The sequence below is a fragment of the Osmia lignaria genome, chromosome 5 (assembly GCF_051020975.1).
Source record: "Osmia lignaria lignaria isolate PbOS001 chromosome 5, iyOsmLign1, whole genome shotgun sequence".
NCBI classification, from domain to species: Eukaryota; Metazoa; Arthropoda; class Insecta; order Hymenoptera; family Megachilidae; genus Osmia; species Osmia lignaria.
In genome coordinates this window covers 6,192,264-6,217,790 of record NC_135036.1, presented here as the reverse complement: position 1 = coordinate 6,217,790, position 25,527 = coordinate 6,192,264, and the positions used below count along the sequence as shown (strand labels likewise).

The 25,527-nt window shown below is 36.3% G+C and overlaps 4 protein-coding genes and 1 non-coding gene across 11 annotated transcripts in view; 2 read left to right on the top strand and 3 right to left on the bottom strand.

Annotated features, from left to right (window-relative positions):
- Positions 1-167: 167 nt before the first annotated feature.
- Positions 168-3,047, bottom strand: Rbsn-5 (Rabenosyn-5). Of its 2 annotated transcripts, none has more exons than XM_034332039.2 (8): positions 2,819-3,047; positions 2,408-2,717; positions 2,142-2,264; positions 1,926-2,066; positions 1,692-1,853; positions 1,264-1,615; positions 796-1,192; positions 168-721 (listed from the first exon to the last, which is right to left on the bottom strand). In XM_034332039.2, the coding sequence occupies exons 2-8, from the start codon at positions 2,541-2,543 to the stop codon at positions 494-496; spliced, it is 1,539 nt and encodes a 512-aa protein (XP_034187930.1). In that variant the 5' UTR covers positions 2,544-2,717; positions 2,819-3,047; the 3' UTR covers positions 168-493. The 2 variants fall into 2 exon arrangements, with proteins under 2 accessions (XP_034187930.1, XP_034187931.1); XM_034332040.2 differs by having other exon boundaries at positions 2,408-2,714.
- A 3,672-nt stretch (positions 3,048-6,719) lies between these two features.
- Positions 6,720-8,711, bottom strand: LOC117607891 (ADP-ribosylhydrolase ARH3). 2 transcript variants are annotated; one of them, XM_034332118.2, is made up of 7 exons: positions 8,578-8,711; positions 8,256-8,507; positions 8,009-8,166; positions 7,714-7,932; positions 7,530-7,642; positions 7,115-7,343; positions 6,720-7,025 (listed from the first exon to the last, which is right to left on the bottom strand). In XM_034332118.2, the coding sequence occupies exons 2-7, from the start codon at positions 8,422-8,424 to the stop codon at positions 6,858-6,860; spliced, it is 1,056 nt and encodes a 351-aa protein (XP_034188009.1). In that variant the 5' UTR covers positions 8,425-8,507; positions 8,578-8,711; the 3' UTR covers positions 6,720-6,857. The 2 variants fall into 2 exon arrangements, with proteins under 2 accessions (XP_034188009.1, XP_034188011.1); XM_034332120.2 differs by lacking the exon at positions 8,578-8,711 and having other exon boundaries at positions 8,009-8,152; positions 8,256-8,393.
- A 325-nt stretch (positions 8,712-9,036) lies between these two features.
- LOC117607895 (UPF0488 protein CG14286) lies at positions 9,037-9,865 on the top strand. The gene is made up of 2 exons (XM_034332127.2): positions 9,037-9,189; positions 9,326-9,865. The coding sequence occupies exons 1-2, from the start codon at positions 9,169-9,171 to the stop codon at positions 9,845-9,847; spliced, it is 543 nt and encodes a 180-aa protein (XP_034188018.1). The 5' UTR covers positions 9,037-9,168; the 3' UTR covers positions 9,848-9,865.
- A 266-nt stretch (positions 9,866-10,131) lies between these two features.
- Positions 10,132-10,204, top strand: TRNAR-ACG (transfer RNA arginine (anticodon ACG)). Its single transcript has one exon. It is a non-coding gene; the product is annotated as a tRNA-Arg (tRNA).
- An 815-nt stretch (positions 10,205-11,019) lies between these two features.
- LOC117607886 (ribosomal protein S6 kinase alpha-5) overlaps positions 11,020-25,527 on the bottom strand; it is a 36,697-nt gene continuing 22,189 nt past the window's right edge. For all 5 annotated transcript variants that reach the window (XM_034332110.2, XM_034332107.2, XM_034332109.2 and 2 more), the window contains 5 exons: positions 20,260-20,334; positions 19,368-19,586; positions 18,376-18,491; positions 18,058-18,258; positions 11,020-17,713 (listed from right to left, as the gene is read on the bottom strand). In XM_034332110.2, coding sequence (XP_034188001.1) covers positions 15,722-17,713; positions 18,058-18,258; positions 18,376-18,491; positions 19,368-19,586; positions 20,260-20,334 — 2,603 coding nt within the window. In that variant the 3' untranslated portion in view covers positions 11,020-15,721. The remainder of the gene's footprint in view (positions 17,714-18,057; positions 18,259-18,375; positions 18,492-19,367; positions 19,587-20,259; positions 20,335-25,527) is intronic.

The following is a 25,527-nucleotide window of genomic DNA, read 5'->3' as shown; positions in this document are numbered from 1 at the left end:
TATACTTTATTTTATTTTAAATGGTAAACAACATCCTTAATTATTCATAAATTAGTTTGAAATTATATTTTTCATAAAAAATTGTAAATATATTATACATAAACATACAATTTTATTTAAAATTTAATGAGAATGTGAAAGTATTAATAGCTGCTTGAGTGATAGCAAATCGGATATACATATACATATGTATAATATATTTTTAATTCTGTACATTTAATTTCAATATAAATATTATTTTATAAACCACATACTTTCTTACATTATTATGTACAATAATAATTCAGTAGTATACTTTTTGTGAAATATCACGACGTTGTATATAATTAAATTCATCAATGCAAAGGAACTTTTAAAATATATCACACTGTGCAGTAATACATAAAACAGATGCAACGGAACTTGTGATACAATAGAGAGATTTATTAAGTCTTATTGAAATTGATAAGAAATACAGGATTCTCTAGTAAAAAAATGCAGATATGTTTACGACCTATCCATCGCTATTATTACTTTGTTTCATAGTAAAGTAGGCGCTTTGAAGTTCTTTAAGATTACTCTCCAACGTTGCAACTTCGTCGTATCTGCAATCAGCTCTAGCTTGCTTGATATAAGCTCGAAGATTGCTCATTTGTTCGATTATTGGATCCATAGAAGGAGGCATTATAGGTGTAACATTAGAAGGACCCCAACCTTGCGATTGGTTCAACACCACTGCCGGCTAATAGAAAGATTAATGAATTATTTAAACCGATGTAAATGAAATATTACTTAGGTAAAAATAAGAACTATTACTTTATCTTGTGTGTTATCTTTTACAGGAGGTCGAACCTCGGTATTCCATCCTTCTCTTCTACGTTGTTCCTTCGACCTTTCCCTTTGTTCTTCTTCCAATTGTCTTTCGTACGCTATTCTAGCTTCTAATCGTTTCTGACGTTCCTTCTGTAATTCTGCATATTTCTCTGGCGAAGGCAAAGCTTGCACGCTTAGTAATTCTTCCTTTAGAAATATCATTGCGGATACTCTGACCATGTGATGCAGTCGTACTTCTTGTTCCTGTGGAGGACTTTCCACACACTTTGTTCCAAGTACAGATATTCTTTTGCTAATCAAGTCTATATTTTCTCCTAATTTCGCTATCTTAACTCTTAAAGTTTGAGCATCTTCTAGATTATACGTAGATTCTCCTTCGCTAAAAAAATATAAAATCATATGTAGATATTACAATGTTAAAAATGTTCATTTTATAATTGAATAACATACCTTAAGGATTCCCACATTTTGTTATACATTTTGACATGTTGAGAGGCCTCTTCCATGTATGATCTCATTTTTTCATAGAACTGACATACAATTGGTTTGTCAAAATGTTTTGCTTTCTGTTTCTCTCGTGCATCAAGAAGATTTGCACAATGCGTACAAATCCTAAAATGCTGTTCAGTACCTGTTGAATCATTAACCAGTGATAATACACTGTTTAAACTACTACTGGACGGTGACCTAGCTAGCTTTGTAAGACCGATACCAGCGCGTACTATCCGTTCTGAAATTGGGCGTTCAGAAACAGGAGATACCGCTAAATCATCTTGTACAGATACAGGACTTGTCATTTTTTCTAGAAAAGAACAATGAATTTTATGTATTGAAATTTTCTTCTACATATATTTCTTTTTAATTTCAGAATTACTCACTTGCATCGTGTAAAGATAGAAATATTGTACAACTGTGGCACATAACAGCACCGCATAGTCTGCAATGATGTTTTCTTCTTGCAACATGAAAGCTCTTTGCACAAGTTGGACATAATTTTACATCCTTTTCATCTATCCATGGCACAATGGTACGTTCATGAACTATGGTAAGAGCAATAAAGATAAAGGAATAATAATTCGCTTAGATTTAAAAGTAGCCAATTACAATTATACCTTTTCTATCAACTGGATCATTTGGTAAATTATTTAATAATTTATCTAGTCTTATCAGAAGTTTGTTTGTTTCACTAGAATATCGTTCCAGTCTCATATTTCTTATTTCCTTAAAGTACTTTGTATGTGATTTTATTGCACCTAAAATTAATTAATCATGTTCATATGCAAATGCAAGAAAGCTTTGTATGTAGTAAACTTGTAACATATGAATACCTATTTCTTGAGGTCCCCAATTAATTTCTGGACTGCGTTGCCTCTTATGCGATATGTTTTCTGCAAATGATTCTGATATTTCATCTTGCTTTAAAATTTTCTTTTTAGCCTTGCCAAAAAGATCTAGAAACATGGAAGTTTGAGTTATTTTATTAGGTCAATGCACTCGTCAACATAAATACATGAATTATTTAATTTTTTAACATTAATTTTGATACATTGTCGAAAATTGTTTTTAAATAATTTGTTACAGGTAAAGCTCACACCTTTAAGCGATTTCAAAATCTCTGGATCATCATTATGAAAATCTTCGAAATGTTTAGTCAATTGATACGGTGCTTTGAAATCTGTCATACATATTGGACAAATAAATCCTTCTAATACTTCTTCGCTGCCAGCCATTGTGAAATGCGATAATTAAAAAAGTTTCACTATCTTTTTATACAATGTTATTTTTATACACGATATCAATCATTTGTTGGCGTCTCTTCGACCATAGACAGACAGCGTGGTTTCTGAGTAGCCATATTGAATCCTATCAGCTGATAGAAATGTCAAACTTTTCTTTGTATTCTACTACATCAAAAGGTTTTTATGTAGTAATCATTAGGTCTATGTCTATGACACATATTACATTATTTTGATAAAATTTTATTTAATTAATATTCAAGATATACCTTCATATCTTATATAAATACATAAAGCGCAAAGATGTCCTTCTGTATCACTTTTCAACTTAAGAACTGCTAGGGTTAGAAATACGCTTTATACGTCGTTAGAAAGGTCTCACTGAGACTAGCTCAAAATCGTTGCATTTGTGCATCAAAGTGTTCGGAGTCAAAAGTTACAGAGGTTTCAATTTTTCTATAAAAAGTCTATGGGTCGCACATTTTAGCTTCGGGGTCCTTGACACCCCGGATGCCATAATGTCGGTATGTAGAGCATTGTCGATGCTTCGGGGTCCTCAACACCCCAAGATGATATTTTGTCGGCGAGTAGAGTTATCGGGGTCCCTGAAACCCCGGATGCCATAATGTCGGTATGCATAGAAGTCAACGGGGTTCCTAACACCCCGGGATGATATCAGGTCGGTATGCAGAGAGTGCCATCGATGCATCGGGGTTCCTGGCACCCCGGATGCCATAATGTCGGTATGTATAGTATGTCAACGGGGTCCCTAACACCCCGGGATGATATCAAGTCGGTATGCAGAGAGCGCAATCGATGCATCGGGGTCCCTGGCACCCCGGATGCCAAAATGTCGGTATGCAAAGAGTGTCGCTCGTACTTCGGGGTCCCTAACACCCCAGATGATATCAGGTCGATGTCCAGAGAGTTTCATCGGCGCTTCAGGGTCCCTGAAACCCCGAATGCCATAATGTCGGTATGCAAACAAAGTCAACGGGGTCCCTAATACGCCAATATGAAAGGTCGGTGTGTTTAGCTCCCCCTGTGGCTCGAGTGGTTTCGAATACAGCCATGGTATCCCCTGCCTGTTGTAAGAGGCGACTAAAAGGGATCACACAAACACATAACAGGTACATACATACACACGCACACACACACACACCGATTCAAGCGAAAAAGATGAACAGATGGAAAGAGTGCGACATTTAACATTATGGACAAGTATGAGTGGAAGTCATTTATTACTTTATCCCTCTGCATGGGCCTCGGCTCAACCTTCCCAATTATTTCTAATTTTTTTGTCTTTAAGGGCCTCACGAAGCCCAACCTTTTATCACTGCATCCCTTACATGTCTGCATCCTTAACATCCCTGTATCCCTTATATCACTACATTCCCTATATTCCTGCATCTTGTATATGCCGGCATTCCGTTATCTCGGCATCCCTTACATCTCTGTACCCTTTATATCTCTGTATCCCTTACACTCCTGAATTCTCCCTGCATCTCTTGTATCCTCTCAACCCTTATAATAAATATATTATAAATAATATACTTATGGCCACAGGTTCGAATAAAGGTAAGTAAAGGTAAGTAAAGGTAAGTACAGTCTCGTGAGAAATAATTTTAAATTTAAATTTTCGCAAAATTTAGTTCCTTTTTCCGAAACCAGATGGCGCTGATTCGACATCGAAATTTTAGTTCACATTTTTGCCGCTAGAGGGCCAAATTTGATGCGTGGTTTAGTTCCTTTTTCCGAAACCAGATGGCGCTGATTCGACATCGAGATTTTAGTTCACATTTTTGCCGCTAGAGGGCCAAATTTGATGCGTGGTTTAGTTCCTTTTTCCGAAACCAGATGGCGCTGATTCGACATCGAGATTTTAGTTCACATTTTTGCCGCTAGAGGGCGCTGTTACGAATGCGAAGGTGTGATTTCAGGGATGTAAAAGTGTTAAAGGGATGTAAGGGACCGCAGAATGTAGGGAATAGAGTGATATGTGGGAAGCAGGGCTGTATGGGAAGCAGGGTTGTAGGAGGAACAGACATTTAAGGGATGAAAAGATGTAAAGGATTGAAGGTTGTAAGGGACAGGAAGGTGTAAAGGATAAAGGGATGTAAGGCATATGGTGATGTGAGGGACGCAGGGATGTAAGGGATGGGGGAATATGGTGGATGCAAGGATGTAAGGAACGGAGAGATGTCTAGGATGAAGAGTTGTTAGGAGTGTGAGGAATGCAGGGAATAAGGGATGGAAGGATCTAAGGAAAGAAGAGATGTCAGGGATGGTGGGTTGTGAGGAATAAAGGGCCGCAGACGACCTGGGTGGGGGCCCAGGGCATGGGGGCCTCATTGCACGCGGGCCCCAGGATAAAGCCGGCACCGAGTGCGACCCCCGGTGTCAGTCGTAAAGCGAGCCTGCTTTAAGGCTCTCCAGAGAAAGGGTACGAATTTGTAAACCAGGGGATGTTCCGGTGTAATATATACAAGATTCCGGAACCTCCCCTTAACGTTCGAGTAGGTCGCCGTGGGGTTTTAGTCGGTAAGAATCCGACACTCCCCCGCTGCCCTCCCCCAGGGGACGGTGGGGGGTCTTATGCAAGATTTCCCCACGTTAAAAAAAAAAAAAAAAAAAATACGTAAGAGATGCAAGGAACACGCAAAAGATGCAGTGGATGTGCAAGGGACGCAAGGAATGCAAGGAATACGCAAGGGATGCACGAGATGCGCAAGGGATGCACGAGATACGCAAGAGGTGCAAGGAATACGCAAAGGATGCAAGGATTACGTAATGGATGTAAGAAACAGCGATATAGGGGTTGCTGAAATATATGGGATTTAGAGACGTAAGGAACTTAAGGGTGTAAGGGATGGAGGGATGTAAAGAACGTAGAAGGAGAACGTACAACCCTGTAAGGGATAGAAGGATAAAACAGATATAGAGATGCAGAGATATAAGGACAATCGTGGTCCTAGGGAGGCTCATAAAGGGGGTACAAAATATTAAATCAGAAGGGTGGATAAGTCGAGTCGCACATGAGGGATGAAATCATAAATCTTCCCCCTTTATGAGCTTAATCAATAAACTACGATAAACTAAAACCCCACGGCGACCGACACTGGCGCTAATCAAATGGTTATCATTCAACTAACGTCTTAAAGTTAACTCAAATAATGTTTATTTTTTAATTTTTAACAAAAATTTAATGCTCGATCGATACTGTGGTACTATCATTGTAAGAGTTACGCATTATAGTTAGAAAGGTCTCGCTGAGACTAGCTCAAAACCGTTGCGTTTGTGCATCTAAGTGGTCGGAATCAAAAGTTACAGAGATTTCAATTTTTCTATAAAAAGTCTATGGGTCGCATATTTTAGCTTCGGGGTCCTTGAAACCCCGGACGCCATAATGTCGGTATGCAGAGTATCGCTGATGCTTCGGGGTCCCCAACACCCCAAGGGGATATTTTATCGGTGCGCAGAGAGAGTCACCGGGGTACCTGGCACCCCAAGATGATATTTTGTTATTGCCCAGAGAGAGTTACCGGGGTTCCTGGCACCCCAAGATAATAATTTGTCGGTGCGCAGAGTGAGTCGTCGGGGTCCCAAACACCCCAAGATGATATTTTGTCGGAGCGCAGAGAGTCACCGGGGTCCCTGATACCCCAAGATGATATTTTGTTGTTGCCCAGAGAGAGTCGCCGGGGTTCCTGGCACCCCAAGATAATATTTTGTCGGTGCGCAGAGAGAGACGTCGGGGTCCTTGATACCCCAATATATCATACCGGTACGTAGAGAGCGCCACGCTGGCATCGGGGTCCCTGATACCCCGAATGCCATAATGTCGGTATACAAAAAGCATCACCGGTGCTTCGGGGTCCTCAACACCCCGCTATTATATTTTGACGTTGCGCAGAAAGTCACTGGGGTTCTTAACACCCCAAGATGATATCAGGTCTGTATGCAGAGGGCACCATTGGCACTTCGGGGTTCCTGAAACCCCAAATGCCATAATGTTAGTATGCAGTGTTAATGGGATCCCTGACACCCCATCACTGTATCTCCGTATCCCTTGTTTGATTATAAATTTCTATTTTATGGATGCACTTTCAAAGGGAATCAAAGAAAATAACATTTATTAAAAATTATAAAGATATTTACTAAATGTACAAATTCATGGTACTATACATAAACTTAATAATATATAAATGTAATTAACTATTTTATAGTTGCAGAATTCAGTCTTAATCGTAACTTCTTTATCTGATTACACGTTCCTTTCATTAAAATCATAAATATACAATTAAGTTTTTATTGTTGTACTGCTATATCAAATAACTGATCAGCTAAAATTCTAAATTCTTTCGAAGCTTCACAATGTTGTAAAAGATTAGAACTAATTTTTTCTTCGCCATAAAATGCACCAGCAATTGCACCAGTCATACTACCAATAGTATCAGTGTCCCCGCCTAAACTAATCTGGAAAGTAGTAGATAAAATTTGATTTTGAAAGTACTATTGATTGCGATATTTTTATTTAAAAAAATATAGTAAACTATTATACGTACAGCATACTGAATTGCTCTTCTAAATGGATTTTCAGTTTGTATACCTGTAATTGGTTTCTGTGCTCTTAAAAAACAAAATATTGCTGTAGGTACAGAATACAAAGCTGTAACACTGTTTCCAAGCTTTTCTACTACTTTTTCAGTGTGCTGTCCATCATCATTTTCAGATATTAACGATTTTAATATGCCTAATTGTACTTTATATGGTTGTGGTTCTGACAAACCTAAGCTGCAAAATACAGAAACTATCTACTATTGTAGTCCCAAAGTAAATAGATATGTTTACTTCATTTCCTCACAGCAGAAATACAAAAAATATTGTTTAAAATTAATCTAGATATTTTCATTGTGTTAAATACACATCTGAAAAAGTTTTGTTATAAATAATACATCTTATGATATTCTCAAAACGTACCCCTCTTCGTCTGTTTCTATTTGGTCCATTTTATTAATTAAGTCATCAATAAAATTTGTTATATTCAGTTCTTCGCTAGGGTTTAAGAGAAGACTTTGATGAATAGCTACTGCCTTCAAAATAGAAGTAATATTAATTAATGTTACAATTATATTGATAAATAGCATGTATTAAATTCACATACTTGGAGAATAGCACCATCTATTCCAACTTTATTTGTATGGGTGAGTTGAGTCGCTTGCCTCACGGTATCTAAAAGTTTATCATAGTCTTTATAACAAAACAATGCTATAGGCGTGACTCTCATTGCTCCACCATTCCCCCATGAACCTTGGCCATTAAACTGCTCTTTTGCTGGACTTACAATGTCTGCAAATTTGTTAACCCTTAACTTCTGGAACACCTTTAAAAATGTCAAGTTTAAAATAATAACAGTGATCTTGAATTCTGCATTTATAGTATTTGTAATGATATCGTACTGTTACAACTGCAGGGCCATAGCCTCGTTTAGGTTCTTGGTAATAACTCTTAACAAATCTCTTGGCAACATCAACAATGTTCAATTCCTTTAACTCGACAAAAGATTTGGCCAAAGAATGAGTCATAGCAGAATCATCTGTAAACTGCATGACAGGTGCTATACAGTTAAAAAATTCTTGATAAATAGATGTTTACTTATTTTCAGGTTTTGTCTTGTACAGTGATAATTTAAAAAATCAACTTTACCTTTAAACATCGGTCCCTCCAATTTATCGAATGATTGTTGTAAAACTATTTTCATACCATTTGACAATTCTTCGTTTTCATAAGGGCTTCCAAGGCAATCACCGATTAATCCACCAAGAATAGAACCCCGAAATTTACTTCTTAATAGGGATAAATCCATCTTTGCCATAACCTTTACAATTCCGTAAATTCTTTATAATTCAAAATTGCGCCGGTACTTCAATGTATAAAGATTGAGTTTTGTTCAGAAATCTATAAACAGAACAGGCATTTATTAAACAGGTTCATATTTAATAAATAAGTAGCAATAATAAGTAAATACATATGTGTGAGGTAAGAATAAATAAATATTATTTAACTTCAGGGGTGTCTGGGACCCCATAAAACATGACCCCTCGAAAACAAACGCATGTCCAGTCTTTCGCATCTGTAGTTACTGCTGCTCGGAACTCGGAACCAGAGACCGGATATTGGACGGGTTTTCCCGCGCATGCGCGAGTTTTGCAGGGACGTATCTATGTGGTGGCGCAACTACGGACTAGGCCCTCGGACCTAGGTTAGTGTTGCCAGCGGGAAAACAGTGTAAACATTCATTATGAGGTGGACGGATTACAAGACTTTTGTAAGCTACTAAGTAAGTTATATTTAAATACAAACTGGCATCTAATATTGGTGAAGGAGCTATTAAAATTATGCAGGGTGATTAAGGTACCCCATTTTATTGGAACTTGTATTATACTGATACTAAAATCGCCGCGCATGCGCGAAAAAACCCGTCCCATATCCCATCTCTGCTCGGAATTGGTAGTGACATCTGTAGGGATGTCAACATTAATGAGAAGTCTAAGCAGAGAAATAAGATTAATTACTATATAATCGCCAAAATTAATTAACACATTTAATGTAATGGAAAATGCCTCCAAAACCCAAAACGGTATCTTGATTTGATCTCTTATTCATATCTTTGTTTCTTAACAATGACCGCGTGCCTGATTAAAACTACCCTAGACTACATTGTCATTAATAGAGCAATAACAATGTTCATTTATATTCATTTATATTCATTTCAGAGTGCTAAAAAACCAGCGATAAACAAAAGAAAACCAGAACTAGCAAGAACATCAAATTCTGCAAATGTTGGTTCAGAAACTACTAGTGGTTTAAGTCAAGAAGCTGAAGATCAATTTGAGTTAGAGTTATGCTGGTGTATCCAGCAATTAGAAATGTGTCTAGCTACTGGAAAACTTGCTGAAAAACAGGCACTTGATTTAAATAAAAACATAAGTATCCTAAAGAGCAACAATGCACCTTTGATTAAGAAAAGACAAATAATGCGTAACACTTTGGGGAACTACAGAGAGAAAATGGCTTTGGATGAACAGAAACTTGGCAAAACCACATCCTCTATTAAATTTTTGCCTGCACCTATGCAAAATAAAAAATGTATATTCCTTAAGAAGGCTAGTTTTAGTTCTGTAAAAAAGAAACAGTATTCAGATAATGATACAACTTGCTTAAGTGCAGATGAACCTTCCATTGATATTGACGATTTACAGACTGTATTTAAATTTAATTTTCAAATTAAAGAATAAAGAAACCTTTTGTACATATTTAAGAATATAGTTATTCACTTTTGCTTTGTATTATTTTAGTTTTCGAAATAATAGCTGTTGTCCTTTTACTTATCAATATTACGTTGAAATACCTAATTAAATACTACAGTTAATAACTATAATGATACTGTTGTTGGCGCTACTTCATGCGAATACAGATATTTAATTTGATATTATTTTATAATAAATAAACGTTAAATTGCGTATTATTAATTCTTTAAGTAGAAACTTATTTTACTAGTAGTCGAAGTCAATGGTAAGACGGTCCTGTGGCGCAACGGATAACGCGTCTGACTACGGATCAGAAGATTCCAGGTTCGAATCCTGGCAGGATCGAGAATGTTTTTTTCTAACAAGAAACTTTTTAAATCAATTTACAATACTAATTATGAACACAATTAATAAAAGAACACAGAGAAAATTATACAAAATTTATCACATAACTTGCTAACTAATAAATTCTAAATCGAAACGAAAACAAAATTTCTACCATTGAAAACAGGGATAATTTAACTGATCAATGAAAAATCCATCATGTAAATAAATATTATGTTATGATATATTTAACAACCAGTAGTAACAAAGGTATCTCGTCTCTCTTACGGTACTTATAGCAACAGAACAGCACTCTTTATCGTATGGTACAAGCTTGAATCCGTATATATAACTATGTATATTTATATATAATATATGCATTATAGGATGCCTTAAAAGTCTATCGCACAATTTCACGTCGAATCTGTCGATGAAAAGTTCGGATCGAAACAATGAACAAATTACTCGTCGAGAAACGTTCCAATTCGTAGGATCGTAAAACGGATGCATCAACTGTACGTCATCGTTCGAATCCAACAAAAATACTATAATGTTCGTTGCAACAGGTAAAACTTAATGATATGAATTCGAGCTCGTCGAATTTTCTTGAAGGATGCATTAGACTCTTACGACTCCCTGTACAAATATACGTATTCTTCGAAGGACTTTGTTTCATTTTTTTATTCCTTTTCATTAATAACGTAACAGTGATATATATTTATATATATATATGCATCTAGAAAAAAAAATTTTTTTCAGTTCCACCTTTGTCTCGTTTACGGGTCAAACTGATTGCAACTTATTAAAGACTCGTTAAATGACTTGCACGTTCGCTAAATAGAAATATCCTCTTATTAAAGAAATATAATCTTCTAATAATAGTCTTATATTAAATATATAATTCTTTATGTATACATATCTGTTCTTTTCTCAATTAAATATTTCTTTCATTCTTTGCATCATTTTTCATCTTTTTTTTTCTTGTTGAAAATCAAACGCGCGCCTTACTTTATGTAACAACGTTGCAAAACGCGGGTTCAGTTTCTTTTTTTTTCCCATACATACATATATATTTGTTTTTGTTGGCATTTTTTTGGTCTTTACAGAGCGATTTTTGCTTCGGTCGTCTTTGGTAGAAGCACGCGTTTCGACGAAACGCTCATCCTCTCGTAGTCGAATAGCTTTTTATTTTACTTTTTTTTCTTTCTTTCCAAGAGAATTTTTCTCGGTTGCGTCTCTCTGTTCCCTGAGTCGGTGTATAACCATTTCAGTCTTCGCCGTCCCCCCTTCGTTCCTTCTCTCTTCTTTTCTTTATTTTTACAATGTACCTTTCTTACGATAGTCGAACAATCATCGTTCTGTTTAAATTATAAACAAGGTCGATGCATTGTGACTCACAGACTTTTGTTAACCTCAAAACAATATTCATTTTTTTTTTTTATAAATCAACGTGTTAAATTATTTCTTGGAAGATGCACGTGTATTAACTTTGGAAGAATCATCTACCATTTAAGGATATTAAAATAAAGTCAAAATAACATTCTGTGAGTCACCAATTGTTCAATAAACATACTAAAATTTAACAAACAAAATAACGATACCCGTGTCAACTCGTCGCCGCCATATACAACAAAATTGTCTAATTAATTTTCTTCAATTTTCCTAACACAACTAAAAATCGAATGGACTTGTATTAAAATTTTTAACAAAAATCAATAAAACAAAAAGAAAAAGAAACGTTTCGATGTTCGTCTCGTTAATAAATCTTTTCTATGTACACCTCGCATGTATAGTCTCGGTTCACCGTTCGCGAAATAGCAGTACGTAAAACGAAGGAATTCCCCTCGAGAAACAAGAAAAATGACACGTACGTTATATACATATATAATACTCGATAAACCTCGGTCAACCCTATGTATACATATATTTGCTAATACCCTATAGAATGTACACAATTGTCTCTCCAAACAGCAATATTTTCACTTAATTCAAATTATAAACAATTTCAGTAAGTATTTGATACCAATAGAAAAAGTTAAATTTGTTGAAAATAACATTGCTTGTTAATAAAATTTTCATTGAAATTTACATAGCAAATAAAGGGCAGCGTGTACACATACAGGCATAGATGACTTTTCTCAGTTACCCTTTCTTTACACCGATTCGTTATATTTTAAATTCAAATTTTTCCGCGTGAACGTTTACTCTTCCCTGTAATATCGTTCTCCCCGTGGTTACCAAGAGATTAGAGTGGCAGTCGGGGGAAACCTACAGGGGGGATCCCTATTTTCCTTGGGGAAGCGTAATTTGATTGCAGATGTATAAATATATTTTTCCATTATACCAATGCTCGACCACTTGCCAAATTTTCTAACTTCATTCACTCTACCAATGTAAACCGGGCTTGAAGAGTGGTAGGGTACACTCTCGCTTAACCGAAGGGAGTCATCTATGCGCGCAACTGTACATAAGATCCTATATCTCCGTTCAGAGAGGCAATGCTGTACACGTACATGGTTTTTTGTGTCCGCCGTGTATAAGTGTGTGTATATATAATTTTTTTCTCCTTATATATAACATTTTCTTTTTTCTCATATATATATTTATAAAGATTCAGGACTAAAAATCAATGTATAAGAATAGCGTGTATTCGATATATGCTCGGTGAACAGAACATACCTTTCGAATAGAATCTGTATGTAATATAATCAATCATCCGAGCGTGTATCGTTTCCATCGCACGAAATACACGCGATCTATCTATCTCTCACGCATACATTCGTATCATCTTTTTTTATCTTTTACAATCATTAGTTAAATAAATAAGTTCTCTTCGCCGTTCTCGATCGCTCAGAAACGTACACGCACACCTAATAGCTCAATTGTCTTTCGTCTGAGGCACATTTTTCTATGTAAATTGTCACGAATCGAGTTCCGTGCTTTCCTGTTTTTTTTTTAATTTTATTTTTTTGCTCTGTGTTTCTTCAGGAAAGATCAAGGGACACAGGGTTCAGAAGGCTGTTCAGGCGTTCGTTCGATAAACGTCTGGAAGAAAACGATCGAGCATTTCGACGTTTTATTTTTTTTAATGGTGATTTTCTATAATTATTGTGCAATTTCGAATCACTTCGAGAAACTTAACAAAATAAATAATTTGATAGTCTTTAATTATTACTTGGAAATATGAATTATATTGATGCTACGAAGAGTCTTGCAATATCTCTGAGTGAGGAAAATATAAATAATGTTCCTTGCAAAAAGTAACTATATATTTATGAAATAAAATATACTAATTTCTCGAAATTCGCAAAGTGATTCGAGGCAATCGTTAACCCGCCACTAATTTTTCTTTTTACACAAGGTTTCATCACAGACAACAGTGAACGGAAAAATCAATAAGGAGTCGTTGATCAGGTTTGATCTTTCGTATCGACACGAGGAAGAATCGTGTTTCTGTACAAATCGGGCCACCATTTGTCGCCTCGATGGTTGCGAATGATCGAAATCTTCACGAATTAACACACCGCGTACAACGAGCTATTCATTTCCTTCGTATATTTTACATTTTCATCGGGAGATTCTTTTCGAATAGTATTTTAATCGTGTGCTACATCATTTATGATTAATCATTGAACAGCGGAGTCTGGGTCAATCGAGACCCGAACGTACAAAAGGTTATTAATTATAATTTTGTCATTTCAAAAGAAGCGGTAAAAAATCTACAAAATGAAAAATATTACGTTAAAGTTGAGGCGCTCTCCGTGGTCCGCCGTCTTGGGAGGCTCTCTCCATGGTCCGCCGGCCGAAGGTTGAACAAAATAGCACACGATAATCGATGAATTAAGGGATATAATCACCCTTTAGCTATAATTTTTCACACGTAATTGTAAGAAAATGCGAAAACGAGTACGCAATGTGTTAACAACGGGAATACATACACATATGTACATACATAATATCGAACGAGCTGGGCGAACATAGTATTCATGATAAAATAATAAACAACGAGGAGAAAAAGAAATTTTTCATTAATCAACCCTTTGCATTGTAATTTACTTTTTATATGCCGCTATATACCTTAATCGAATCTCTTTATTTCTACAGCAAAGAGTCAATTTTATATGCTAATGAAGTATTTTATGAAATAACTGGTTCTTAGATAGGGAGGTCCTACAGGGAGACGTAAGAGCAATATTTCATATTCTTTAATCTTTTAAGAAGATTTTAATTAACTAAATTGCGCACACTTTTGAGCAACCCTTTGAGAGATACCTTGAATAAATAACTTTGTTGCTTTCAATAGAATAATTGAAAAATTATCTTAAATGTAATAGAGTATATCTCATTATGAATTGTTCATATACGTTGACTTAGTACAGTTCTAATATTATTTAGAATCTTCTTTCTGTATTCGTTTTTTTAAATAAAGAAAAATCAATTTCTATCGCAGTCAAAATGTTAAGATTGGTCCAATATACAAATTTCATTTTGAACGAAGATAAACTTAAGATCTACAGAGGTAATTCAACTTAAGATAGTACACAGATAAATGACTAAAGGATGAAGCGATTAATTCGTTTGACAAAGAAAACGCTTGTTTCTATATATAAAATACTATTTTCCACAGCTCTGATCGATAAAACGTAATCCTAAACATGGCATAAAATTAAATTTAGTATCTACAATAATTTAAAGATTGCGATAAGGAACAGTGTCGCTCGGGGACCCTATTTTGAATCTGTTACGGGCCCGCAGAAGCTTCTGAACAAACCTAAAAATCGTTCTTTTGCCTTTAATCATACAAATTTTGAAAAATGTTGAAAGAGAAGCACTTGGTACTTTCACTGAACCTTTCAATAACTGCTGAGTAAAGTAATAGCTCTTTAAACAAGCAAATTATTCTGCAATCTTCCCCTATATCTTTTAATACTGTTGGTATTATATTCTACGTATGTTTAAAAGCAAACTGTATTCAAAAGGATGCAAGTATCAGAGAAGTAAGAAAAATTGAACTAAACAGAGACCCCAAAACCAATGAACAAAATTCAGAACGTTGCTTTGAATAAAAATATAATTTAGTAGAAAATACGCAGCAAGATCCTTTAAACTTCTCCAGTTAAATTACCATTAATCCTACCCTACAGAGAACAAAAGTTTGAAAATTTAAACATCAATTAAATGAATAAAACTATACATGTACTTATAACAAGAATAACATCTTAAAAAAGAATACTGGCTACTTTAGATTTGATCATTTCAAATAATCAGATAAACTAGAAGGCAAAGTTTCACCGAAAAGGTATTGTAAAGAGGAAGGCTCCGACGAGCCCGTACGAAATTCAAGACGCGGAAGTCCCCGTCCGCAGGTTCCGGAAATAGGAATGACGCAATGCTCGCTCGAGTCGCATCGAGCGTCGAAGGCAGCCAAACGTTACATTACATTACAACATCGCGTGAAATGCATACGTATAGGAGACACAACACGAAGGAGACGCGAGTTTAATCGTCCCGCCGAATCGAACACGAACGACCGACGATCTACTCTACGATGATGGTGGCCAAACGTTTGGGCCGTTTCCCAGCCTTCTGTTTCCGATGGATTTCTCTGAGGTCCGCGTGAGAAGATTCGTGCAACTCGGCCGTCAGAGGATCACCGCCACCGTTCACGGTCTGTTCTTCGAGTTTTCGTTTCCTGGACCTAGTCACCGGGCCAGTCCTGTTTTTATAAAGTTCACTGTCCAGATGGATCCTCTTGTACCGCTTCGAGTAGATATCTTGGTCCGAGTGGTCGTCGTCGCGCTTGCGTCGCTTTTTGGGTGTCTCCTGCATGATTCTGGGCGAGTTCGAGTCCGATGAGGACGACAGGGAGCTGAGGTACTCGTTCACTTTGTCCTCGCCGAAGTCGAAGGCGCTCGGTTGAGCCGGAGAAGCGGAGGTAGCGAGATTGGTAGCCGCGCTGGGTGGTCTTAACAATTGTACAGAGGGGCTCGAGGAGGTGGTGGAGGCGGAAGAGGATACGGAGCTGGAGGTGGAACGTTTATGAAGCTTTCTCCTCTGCGCGAGCCTGGCTCCGTCCACCTCGCGCAGTCGGAAGCCCTCCGGCTTCTCCAGGAAGCTGGGATTCGCGTGTTCGTGCGCTGCGTGAACATCGTAGGAGCCGGTGGTGGTCACGTCGAAGGAACTGGTCTCGTTCAGCCAAGGGTGGTTCGCCAGACCGCTGGCTGTCAGTCTTTTACTCGGGTCGACGGTCAACAGACCCTTGGCGACTTGCTTGGCGAGGCTGGACACGTGGTTCCAGGACTCGCCGTCGAAATCGATCTCCCCCGCCCTGATTCTGGTAGCCAGGTCCGGGGAGCCTGTCCTGAACGGAGGCTTCCCCGACAGCATGGAGTAAAGAATTGCGCCTAGACTCCAGAGGTCGCAGCTCTGGTCGTACCCTTGCCTGGCTACCACCTCGGGGGCCGCGTATGGAAGAGTGAAACAAGGCGTGTGCAGAGGCTCGCAGCCGCGTTTTATCCTGGCGAAGCCGAAGTCCACGATCTTCACCGAGGAATCCTCCCCCTCGTGAGCGAAGACTATGTTCTCCGGCTTCAAGTCTCTGTGGACCACGCCTCTGGAGTGCATGAAACGTACCGCGGAGGCCAACTGCCTCATTATCCTGCTGGCATGCTGCTCGCTGAACGGCCTCGGCCTCTTCAATAACTCTCCCCCCGATAGTAATTCCATCACTAGGTACGTGTGCGCCCTGTCCTGATGTACCTCGATCAGCTTGACCACGTTCGGGTGTCCTTGACAGGTGCGCAGCAGGTTCGCCTCCCTTCCGCAGTCGATTCTACGACTGACTATCTTCACAGCGAACTCCTGTAGCGTCTTCCTGTGCCTGCACTTGCGACAGACGGAGAAACTACCGTCACCCAGAGCCTCCTCGCGCGGATCCAGCTCGTAGGCCTGGAAGAAGGTCGATTCCTCGAACCTGGCCGCTAATACGTCCGATGCCGATGGTCGCTGAGATTCTGTACTAGCTTTAGTCGCCTCCTTGAAGATGTCTTTGCTGACCACGTTGTCCCCGAACAGTACAGAAGGCGCTACGTACGAGTAGCCCCGGAAGATCTTGTCGTAGTTCGGAGGAACTACCGCCGGACTATCGGCGGCGATCATTTTGGTGAACTCGTCTGAGAAATTACTGGTGTCCAGCTCGTGGGTGATTCGAGGGACGAACGGCGGTGGTATCTCTCGTCTCTCCAGGGACTCCCAACAGAAGGGTGGCGGTGCTCTTCTGAAGAACGGATGTTCCTTCAGCTCTTTGGCGTCGCTCGGCCCGCCACCCAACCGCTGTCGAGGATCCTTCACCAGAAGACGGAGGATAAAGTCTCGTACGGTTGGGCTGAGGTGACTGGGGATCGGAGGATCTGTTTTGAGGATTCTTCGTGAGATATCCTGTTGCGTGTTCTTCTCACCCTCCACCGTAAATGGAGACGCGCCGGTTAGCAGCTCGTACGTAAGAACGCCCACGCTCCACCAGTCCACTGCCTGAAAAATCATGGACTTTTTTTCTCTTTTTTTTAAATAGAATGCTCGGCTATGGACTTTGGAATTTTTAACTTAAATTATTTATTATTTATTAATTAGGCTGAGAATGTACAGAGTGTTTCATAAATAAATAAATAAAAGAATGAATTTATTTTTATTTAAGGAGATTGTATGATAGTAAAAATAATATTACCTTCTTAAGTAAATAAAATAAGGAAAAGAAAATATAAAGGAGATAATGAGGAGCCGATAAACAGTGATTTGGTCTGAGGTAAGGTTGACCGCGATAACGAAGTTCCAGGAACGAAGGGAACGAATCGTGACGCAAATTCATCCTGACTCACAATATCGTGTCCCGCTGAGCCCCCTCGTACCACTTCCGGTGCCATGTACTCGATAGTTCCGCAAAAGGAGTAAGCACGGGCGTTGCTGTCCCTTTCGTGCGGCAGAAACTCTTTACTTAAACCGAAATCAGTTAACACGATATGACCCTCTTTGTCCAGCAGAATATTTTCTAATTTAATATCCCTGTAGATGATGCCCAGCTGTAACAGAAAATTATTTTATTAATTAAAATATTGAATCAGAGGAAAGTATAATTTTGTTTTGTAAAATATTATATTCAATGCAAAGAGAAAAAAAAAAGGAAAATGAAGACTCACTTTGTGCAAATGTTCTAACGCTAAAATAACTTCCCCGATATAAATCCGCACTTCGTCCTCGGTGAAGTGTTCCCGCTGATATAAATGCGTAAACAGCTCACCACCACTGACATAATCTGTAAAAAGCAAAGTTCTCGTTTGACTTCATCAATAATGTGCATCTTGTAACAAATTGATGTCATTGAAGTATTAAAAATAGTTTTCCTCCTATTATCATAGATTCTTCTACATCTGTTCTTAGTTTTATTATCAGAGCTCCTAGCACCAGACAAAAGGGGCACTTGCCCCGGGCCCCACGTTTAAATATTTTCAAAATACTATGAACACCCTATGTTAAATTTTAGAATGAATAATAGATATAAGATCCCTTTGTTATATTATAATTTTATCATAACAGATTTTAAGATTATCAGAGCCCCCAGCACCGGATAAAAGGGGCACTTGCCCCCGGGCCCCACGCTTAAATATTTTCAAAATACTATGAACACCCTATGTTAAATTTTAGAATGAATAATAGATATAAGATCCCTTTGTTACATTATAATTTTATCATAACAGATTTTAAGATTATCAGAGCCCCCAGCACCGGATAAAAGGGGCACTTGGTCCCGGGCCCCATGTTTAAATATTTTCAAAATACTATGAACACCCTATGTTAAATTTTAGAATGAATAATAGATATAAGATCCCTTTGTTATATTACAATTTTATCATAATAGATTTTAAGATTATCAGAGCCTCCAGTACCGGACAAAAGAGATACTTGCCCCCGGGCCCCACGTTTAAATACTACAAATACCCTATGTTAAATTTTGCAATAAATGACAGAGATAAAAATACCCTCTGTTAAACCATAGTTTTATTACAATAGATTTAAGGATTATTTCTTTCTGAATAAATATTTTCTCATAATTTCGACTCTGCCCCGGGCACCGCGATATTTAACGACAGCTCAGTCTATTATCATAGATACCATAGTGCATGTAATTTACCTAAAATCAGATGGAGCTTGGCGTCCGTCTGAAAGGCGTAATGCAAGGTAACTAAAAAAGGACTGTCTCGAACGGCCTCCAGAACTTGTCTCTCCGTTTTCGTGTGCTCGGTCGTCTTCTTCTTCTGCACGATCGACGCTTTCTTCAATACTTTCATGGCGTAAAGACGTCCAGCATCGGTGCCCGTCCTCTTTCGCACCAGGAACACCTTACCGTAAGCTGCAGAAAAGTTTTGCCCATCTTATGTAGCCCTACTTACGTTCGCTCTTTATCGAAAGAGCTTCTTCAACTAATAGACGTGTTAATTATTTCTGACCGAAGACGTTTCAGGAAAAAATCTTTTAATGGGTTCTGTCTTGTTTTAATATGTCTTGTTTATAAATCTGAATAGTGACATTTATGAAATCTTGGAAATTTAAGACATTTAAAAAATATAGAAAATTTAGAAAACATAGGAAATTTAGAAAATATAGAGAATTTAGGAAATTTAAAAAATATAGGAAATTTAGGAAATTTAAAAAATATAGGAAATTTGGAAAATTCTGATAGGATCCTCCTATTTCTATTTAATTCAACACCAGCAGAAATGTGTTAATCCTTTGGAGACCGAGCATCGTTAAGCTTGCAGAAAGTATTATTAATTTAAATTAAAGGAAGTAATAATTCCATCCTCCAAAGCAAATATTATAAATCTTAACTGCCTACATTTAGAGCTCTGTTGTGTATCAAGAATATAAGGCAGTATATACGGAATTATAAATTATTATGATAATTATGTTTAGATCGTCCGTAAAGGGTTAAAAAGTTTCTTGAAATTGGTTTGTTAATCTTACTTTGGTTCAGTGTGCGCGACAAGGCGAATAATCTTTTATAAAGGATTTCGTTCACGTACCTCCAGTTCCAAGGACCTTCAGCAAATCGAAGTGCGTCATGTCTACCCTCTGTCCTCCGCTGTCGGCCAGGTTCACTGTAACCGACAAAAGATCACTCCATTTTATATTTAATTTATTCAATTTATTCCGTACAAAAGAGATAGATCGATATTTGTGAAAAATGTATAAATGTCTCATTATCGCAAATGATTTTTTAAACATTCCATCGAATGGTGGAGTAACGATTTTTTAACCATTTTTCACTACCTTCAGAAAAATAGTAGACGACCTTCATCGGCTGTGATTATCGAAATACTGTTATAACTGAACTTTCTATTTGAATGCCTCTGACTGGACTTTCGTTCCACGTACTTTCGAATGATTCGTGGATTAAGTACGACAGGAGGAAGTGATAAAACAGGAATACTTAGATCATTGTAACTCGAAAGTAAAATGATAACATTGATGGAGGTAATATGGTTGGATTATGTTTAGAATTGACTTAGAATAATATAAGTCAGATATAGCTATGTTGAATTTTAGATAAAGTTAATTGTAAATATAAATTAATAAATTTATGTAAATATAAGTCAACCCTCTGACGGCGGACCATGGAGAGAGCCCTAATTTTATCTCGTTAATTTCACACTGTTCATTTAAAAATTCTTCTTCCAATATATGAAAGAAAAATTCTAATTTAATTCTGTACATCATATTATTTTAATTTTCTAAATTTTACATCTTTCCTATAAAAAGCCCCAGGCTTTAATAAACTGAAATATTAAATTAACACTAAAAATTTAAAGTGAAGTCTAAGTTATAATTTAATAATCAATAATTATGAATTAACTGAGATGTTAAATATTGATTTAAATTTAATTATAAAATTTATTATTCATAACATAGATCCAAAATAAGATCGTTATAAAATGTAAGTTAAAATTAAGTTACTTAAATCTATGGGTAATGAATTCCAATGGAAATTCAAGGATGGGTACAATAGCATTCAAAGTGTTAAATTACCATCTGAAATGATGATTTACTTACAAAAATATGATTCAGAGGGACATAGATATTCGATAATTATAAAAGCCAGTTTTATTAACTGACATGATTAAGTTTCTGGTTTAATTAATTCACGTTTTCATTAGGAAATCTTATGTCTCATATTTTCGTATAAGAAACACGACAGTTCTTGTCGGGCAAAGCTCGCTTTATCAACATTTAAAATGTTTCTTTTCCCTTTTTCCTTTTTTGTCAAACTTGTGAAATTATCTTAGGCCAAGGCTGTGCTGCAATCGCTTTGTTAAGCGTACTTTATTCGATAAGACACCCGGTCGAACAGTTTTTACACGCTTACACACGAGATATCTAATTTGAATCAATATCGCGATTTATTTTTAAAACGGAAGTCATACGTTCGTGAAATTACTTGGAAGAAACAGAAGAGCTCAATGCTGGAGTATACTGCTTATAATGGAAAAGCAATTTCAAATTTTTGATTTTATAAAGAAAATTAATTGCGATATTAAAAAACTTCGACAGCAACGTCTGAGACCGTCGCATCTTTTTCTTCGTGGAATAATTTATTAAAATTAACAAATGATATTTAATTTTTTTGCGATGGAATTTTGGCGATTTTTAAGTAAAATATACGAAACAAAAAATTTTGAAAGGTTTAAAAAACTGACTGGCTGTGTTTCTCATTAAGAACGTAACACCTTTGAAATATTGAGGCTTTTTGTTAATTTTCTTTACATTTGATGGGATAAAAAACTGGAGGAACCAAACAGGTGGTTTTATAGTGGAAATGTACCAGGTTTCGACTTGAATAAAAAAGCTATCCAGATTTGAATATCATAAAACATCTATGCAGAGACTGCGGTAGACTACAAATGAGAGAATTTATTAAAATATGCATTTATCGATACGAAATTGATTAATTGAATGTTACTTAAAAAACTGAATTTTTATAAGTATCATTAACTACAATAGCAATTGCAAATAAGAAAAGGAAAATATGCTTAACCTTCTATAGACACGTGTAACTATCCAAGGTAACATAGCAAATGTTTATCTTACATTTATGCACAATTTTCTTGTTCACACTTTTGAAATTAAAAAGAGGGTGACGTATAAGCCCCTGAATAATGATTTACCTTTTTTCTAAAAAAAGAAGTAAGAAATATAATATAAAACAATGTGTTTTTTATTCCAAGAACGGCGGACCAGGAAGACCGCCCCAAAACGGCGGACCATGGAGAAAGCCCTAATATTATTTTCAAAATTTTACATTGTTTTAATATATGAAAATCTTCCGTTTAAAAATTATATATTGAACTTTAGATTAATATCCTTATTTGGGTCACGACTGACTTAAACTCCGCTGTTGAAGCGTTAAATAATAAAATAATAATTTCCTTCCGTAGTCCGAATACTTTCTCTTCCGAATAGAATTATAGTTTATTATAAAAGAAATACACTGCAGCAATCAGGGGTCAACAACTGCATAAATTACCTTGCACAACATCATCGACTTTTGAAATACTTTTTCAAAAACACAGAAAATTTGGATTTTAAAAGGTTAATTGATAGATGAATAAAATACGATTTTAAAGACTTTCGTGGAACACTGAATCCACGGTCAGTGCTCTTGCTCAATGTTTGATATGAAATTTCGTCATGACAGAGATTTAATTGCGATTCCTCGAGACAAAGGCTGGATCCAATTTGCACGGCAAACATACGAGCATTTTTTAAAACAAAAATAAAATAATTTGAACAAAGGTGGATATTTTAAAATATTTCAACTGCATATTTTACCAGTACAATTATCTAGCATTTTCATTTTAATAATACCGAACAGATTTACACGAAGAATGTCGGAATTTGACGACGGTGTTAATTGAAATTTTGAGAGGAAAAAGGTATGTGATTTCACAAGTCTGGAATCCATAGCTGGACATCGATTGTCATTCCCCAAGATCGAGACAAGGTCGGCGAAGATGATTGCAAAATGATTCTCCACTTTGAATATCGAATCAGCTTGTTTACAATCGGTCTTGGGGATAAAATAGGAAAAGAAAGAATCATTGATTCTTATGTCACTATACATAATACAAATTAAAATGATTCATTTGAATTTTAATAAAATGTCGAAATTAAACATTTAATTGCCAATCTAATATATTTAGAACGAATGCTAACAGAAAATTAATTTAACAAAAATTATTTAAAAGCTTTCTGTTTTCTGGAATAATGCAAAAGATATTAGAAATTAATAAACAGAGCGAAGAATTGTTCAAGTGTGGTAAAAATCACGAAATATCGTCATGGAATGCCGGTCATTCGAGGTGTCGTGTGCAAAGGTAGATGCACCTGCGGTGCAACTAATACGAGCAGGTGTGCAACCGAGAATAAGTATATGTATAGGTAAATATACGCCAGGGGAATGCAGCTGTGTGTTTGAAACACCGTATGAAAGAACAACTACAAAGGATTTCGAAACCGTAATCTAGTGTTCCGTTTAAGCTACGATCAAATGCAATTCTAATTGCAATTATAAGTGCATTCTGATCGAACGAAGACTTCAGAAATCCTCAGTGTTTTAAAAAAGTTGTGCACCATAAAAGTCTTTATGAAATTCTTTAAACAATAGTTTAATTTTAGATACTTAATTGTAACCTAATGATGTGCACACAGATATATACCAGCGATCATGCAAATGAACACGTGTTCATACATGAATGCACACAATAGGAGATTATGTACATCGATCTTTGCTGTGTTGCAAAAAAAAGAAAAGTAAATGACCTTTAATTGTTTGATAGGGTTTGCTGATTTTGCGAATGCATATCTATTTACATATCCTATGATCACAAGTCAGCTGATCCTCGGACACTTAAGGAGGGTATTCACACTTGGAGGGGTCATTGTCAAAACTGAGCACTTAAAACTTCTTTTTTACTTGTTTCATCAGCTTTCAAGAAAGTACAATGTAAATATAGGGAACTCCACAAGTTCAAAACTAACTTATTAACGGAACTTTGCCACCTTATAGAATTCGTCAAGCTGAATACTCTTATTCTCCATGTTTGAGGCAGAGGTTTAATTATTTAAAAAATATTAACGTTATGTGATGAATAATAATGAAAAATTTTTAATTTTGTAATAAATGCAATGTCGTTAATAAATTAATTAAAAAAAATTAATTTTTTAATTAAAAAAAAGAAAATTAGGGAACCCGAGATTTGAACTGGCGACCTTTGGATTTGCAGGGATGGGTTTAACCCTTTGTACGTGTACTTTAGAATGTAAGGAGTAATTAACTTTAATTGCTAATATCTATTGAACAATTAGTGGCAATATTTATACATAGAGGCAAAGTTTCATTAATTAGTGATCGTAACACTTGAGGAGCAAGTGGAATAAAAAATGACTAATTAATATAGGTCTTAAATTAACCCTTTCTCTGTAAAATCAACTTTTATTTAATGTTATGAATTTATAAACTTCTGTTTACAATCTTGAACTAAACCATACTTGTTAAATAATAAAAGTTGATTTTACAGAGAAAGTTAATTATAGAGCCTATGTTAATTAGACATTTTTTATTCCACTACTTACAGTGCTGCAAGCCTTGTAAACATAAGACCATATTTTTTTTTAATCACCTTACATAATAGGATTAATTAAGCTGTTAAGAGGAAACATTTCGAAGGCTGCCATGTATTTTCTTTCTTTATTTTTAAATCAAATTATACACTCATATTCGAGCAGTAGTGCGACGTGGAGACAGACAAAAACGATGATTAGCCAAGGTTAGCTGTTTCAGAAGGTTATGCTAAATTTATTCTCGTGCATAGGTTACACTATTCATTCATGCAATATTTTTGAACGAGACCCTGAAATCGTGTCCTTTTCAACGTCACTCTTGACACTCGTCATAAGAACACCATTTCGCGTTATATTAAACAATTTACACATTTAGTCTCCTATTAGGTCCTTTTCATAATTTCAATCAATCATAACTATTTCCCCCCTTTTTCTAAATTTAGACATGGGTTACAAACGATCCAAAATATTATTCTAAATCACGGTTGAAAAATTCAGAAGAGTAATACTCAACTTTTTCATAAATGCCCCACGCTCGTTAAGAAGCGCTGATCTAAAATACAATTTCGATAACTTCGTGCGAGGAGATTTATCGTCTGTTGGTTTACCTGGGAACTGGTGTGTTTGCAAACTATGGAAAATATTTACAGACTTCTTCGTTCGAGTACGACGGG

Coding starts and splice junctions, on each gene's coding strand:
- Rbsn-5 (XM_034332039.2), bottom strand. CDS start 2,543: ATGGCTGGCAGCGAAGAAGTATTAGAAGGATTTATTTGTCCAATATGT. Junction 1,616..1,691: donor TCTATCTTTACACGATGCAA/GTGAGTAATTCT, acceptor GTTCTTTTCTAG/AAAAAATGACAAGTCCTGTA. Junction 1,193..1,263: donor AAAATGTGGGAATCCTTAAG/GTATGTTATTCA, acceptor ATATTTTTTTAG/CGAAGGAGAATCTACGTATA.
- LOC117607891 (XM_034332118.2), bottom strand. CDS start 8,424: ATGGCAAAGATGGATTTATCCCTATTAAGAAGTAAATTTCGGGGTTCT. Junction 7,344..7,529: donor ATAGAAACAGACGAAGAGGG/GTACGTTTTGAG, acceptor TGTATTTTGCAG/CTTAGGTTTGTCAGAACCAC. Junction 7,026..7,114: donor GAAGAGCAATTCAGTATGCT/GTACGTATAATA, acceptor ACTACTTTCCAG/ATTAGTTTAGGCGGGGACAC.
- LOC117607895 (XM_034332127.2), top strand. CDS start 9,169: ATGCCTCCAAAACCCAAAACG. Junction 9,190..9,325: donor TGCCTCCAAAACCCAAAACG/GTATCTTGATTT, acceptor TATTCATTTCAG/AGTGCTAAAAAACCAGCGAT.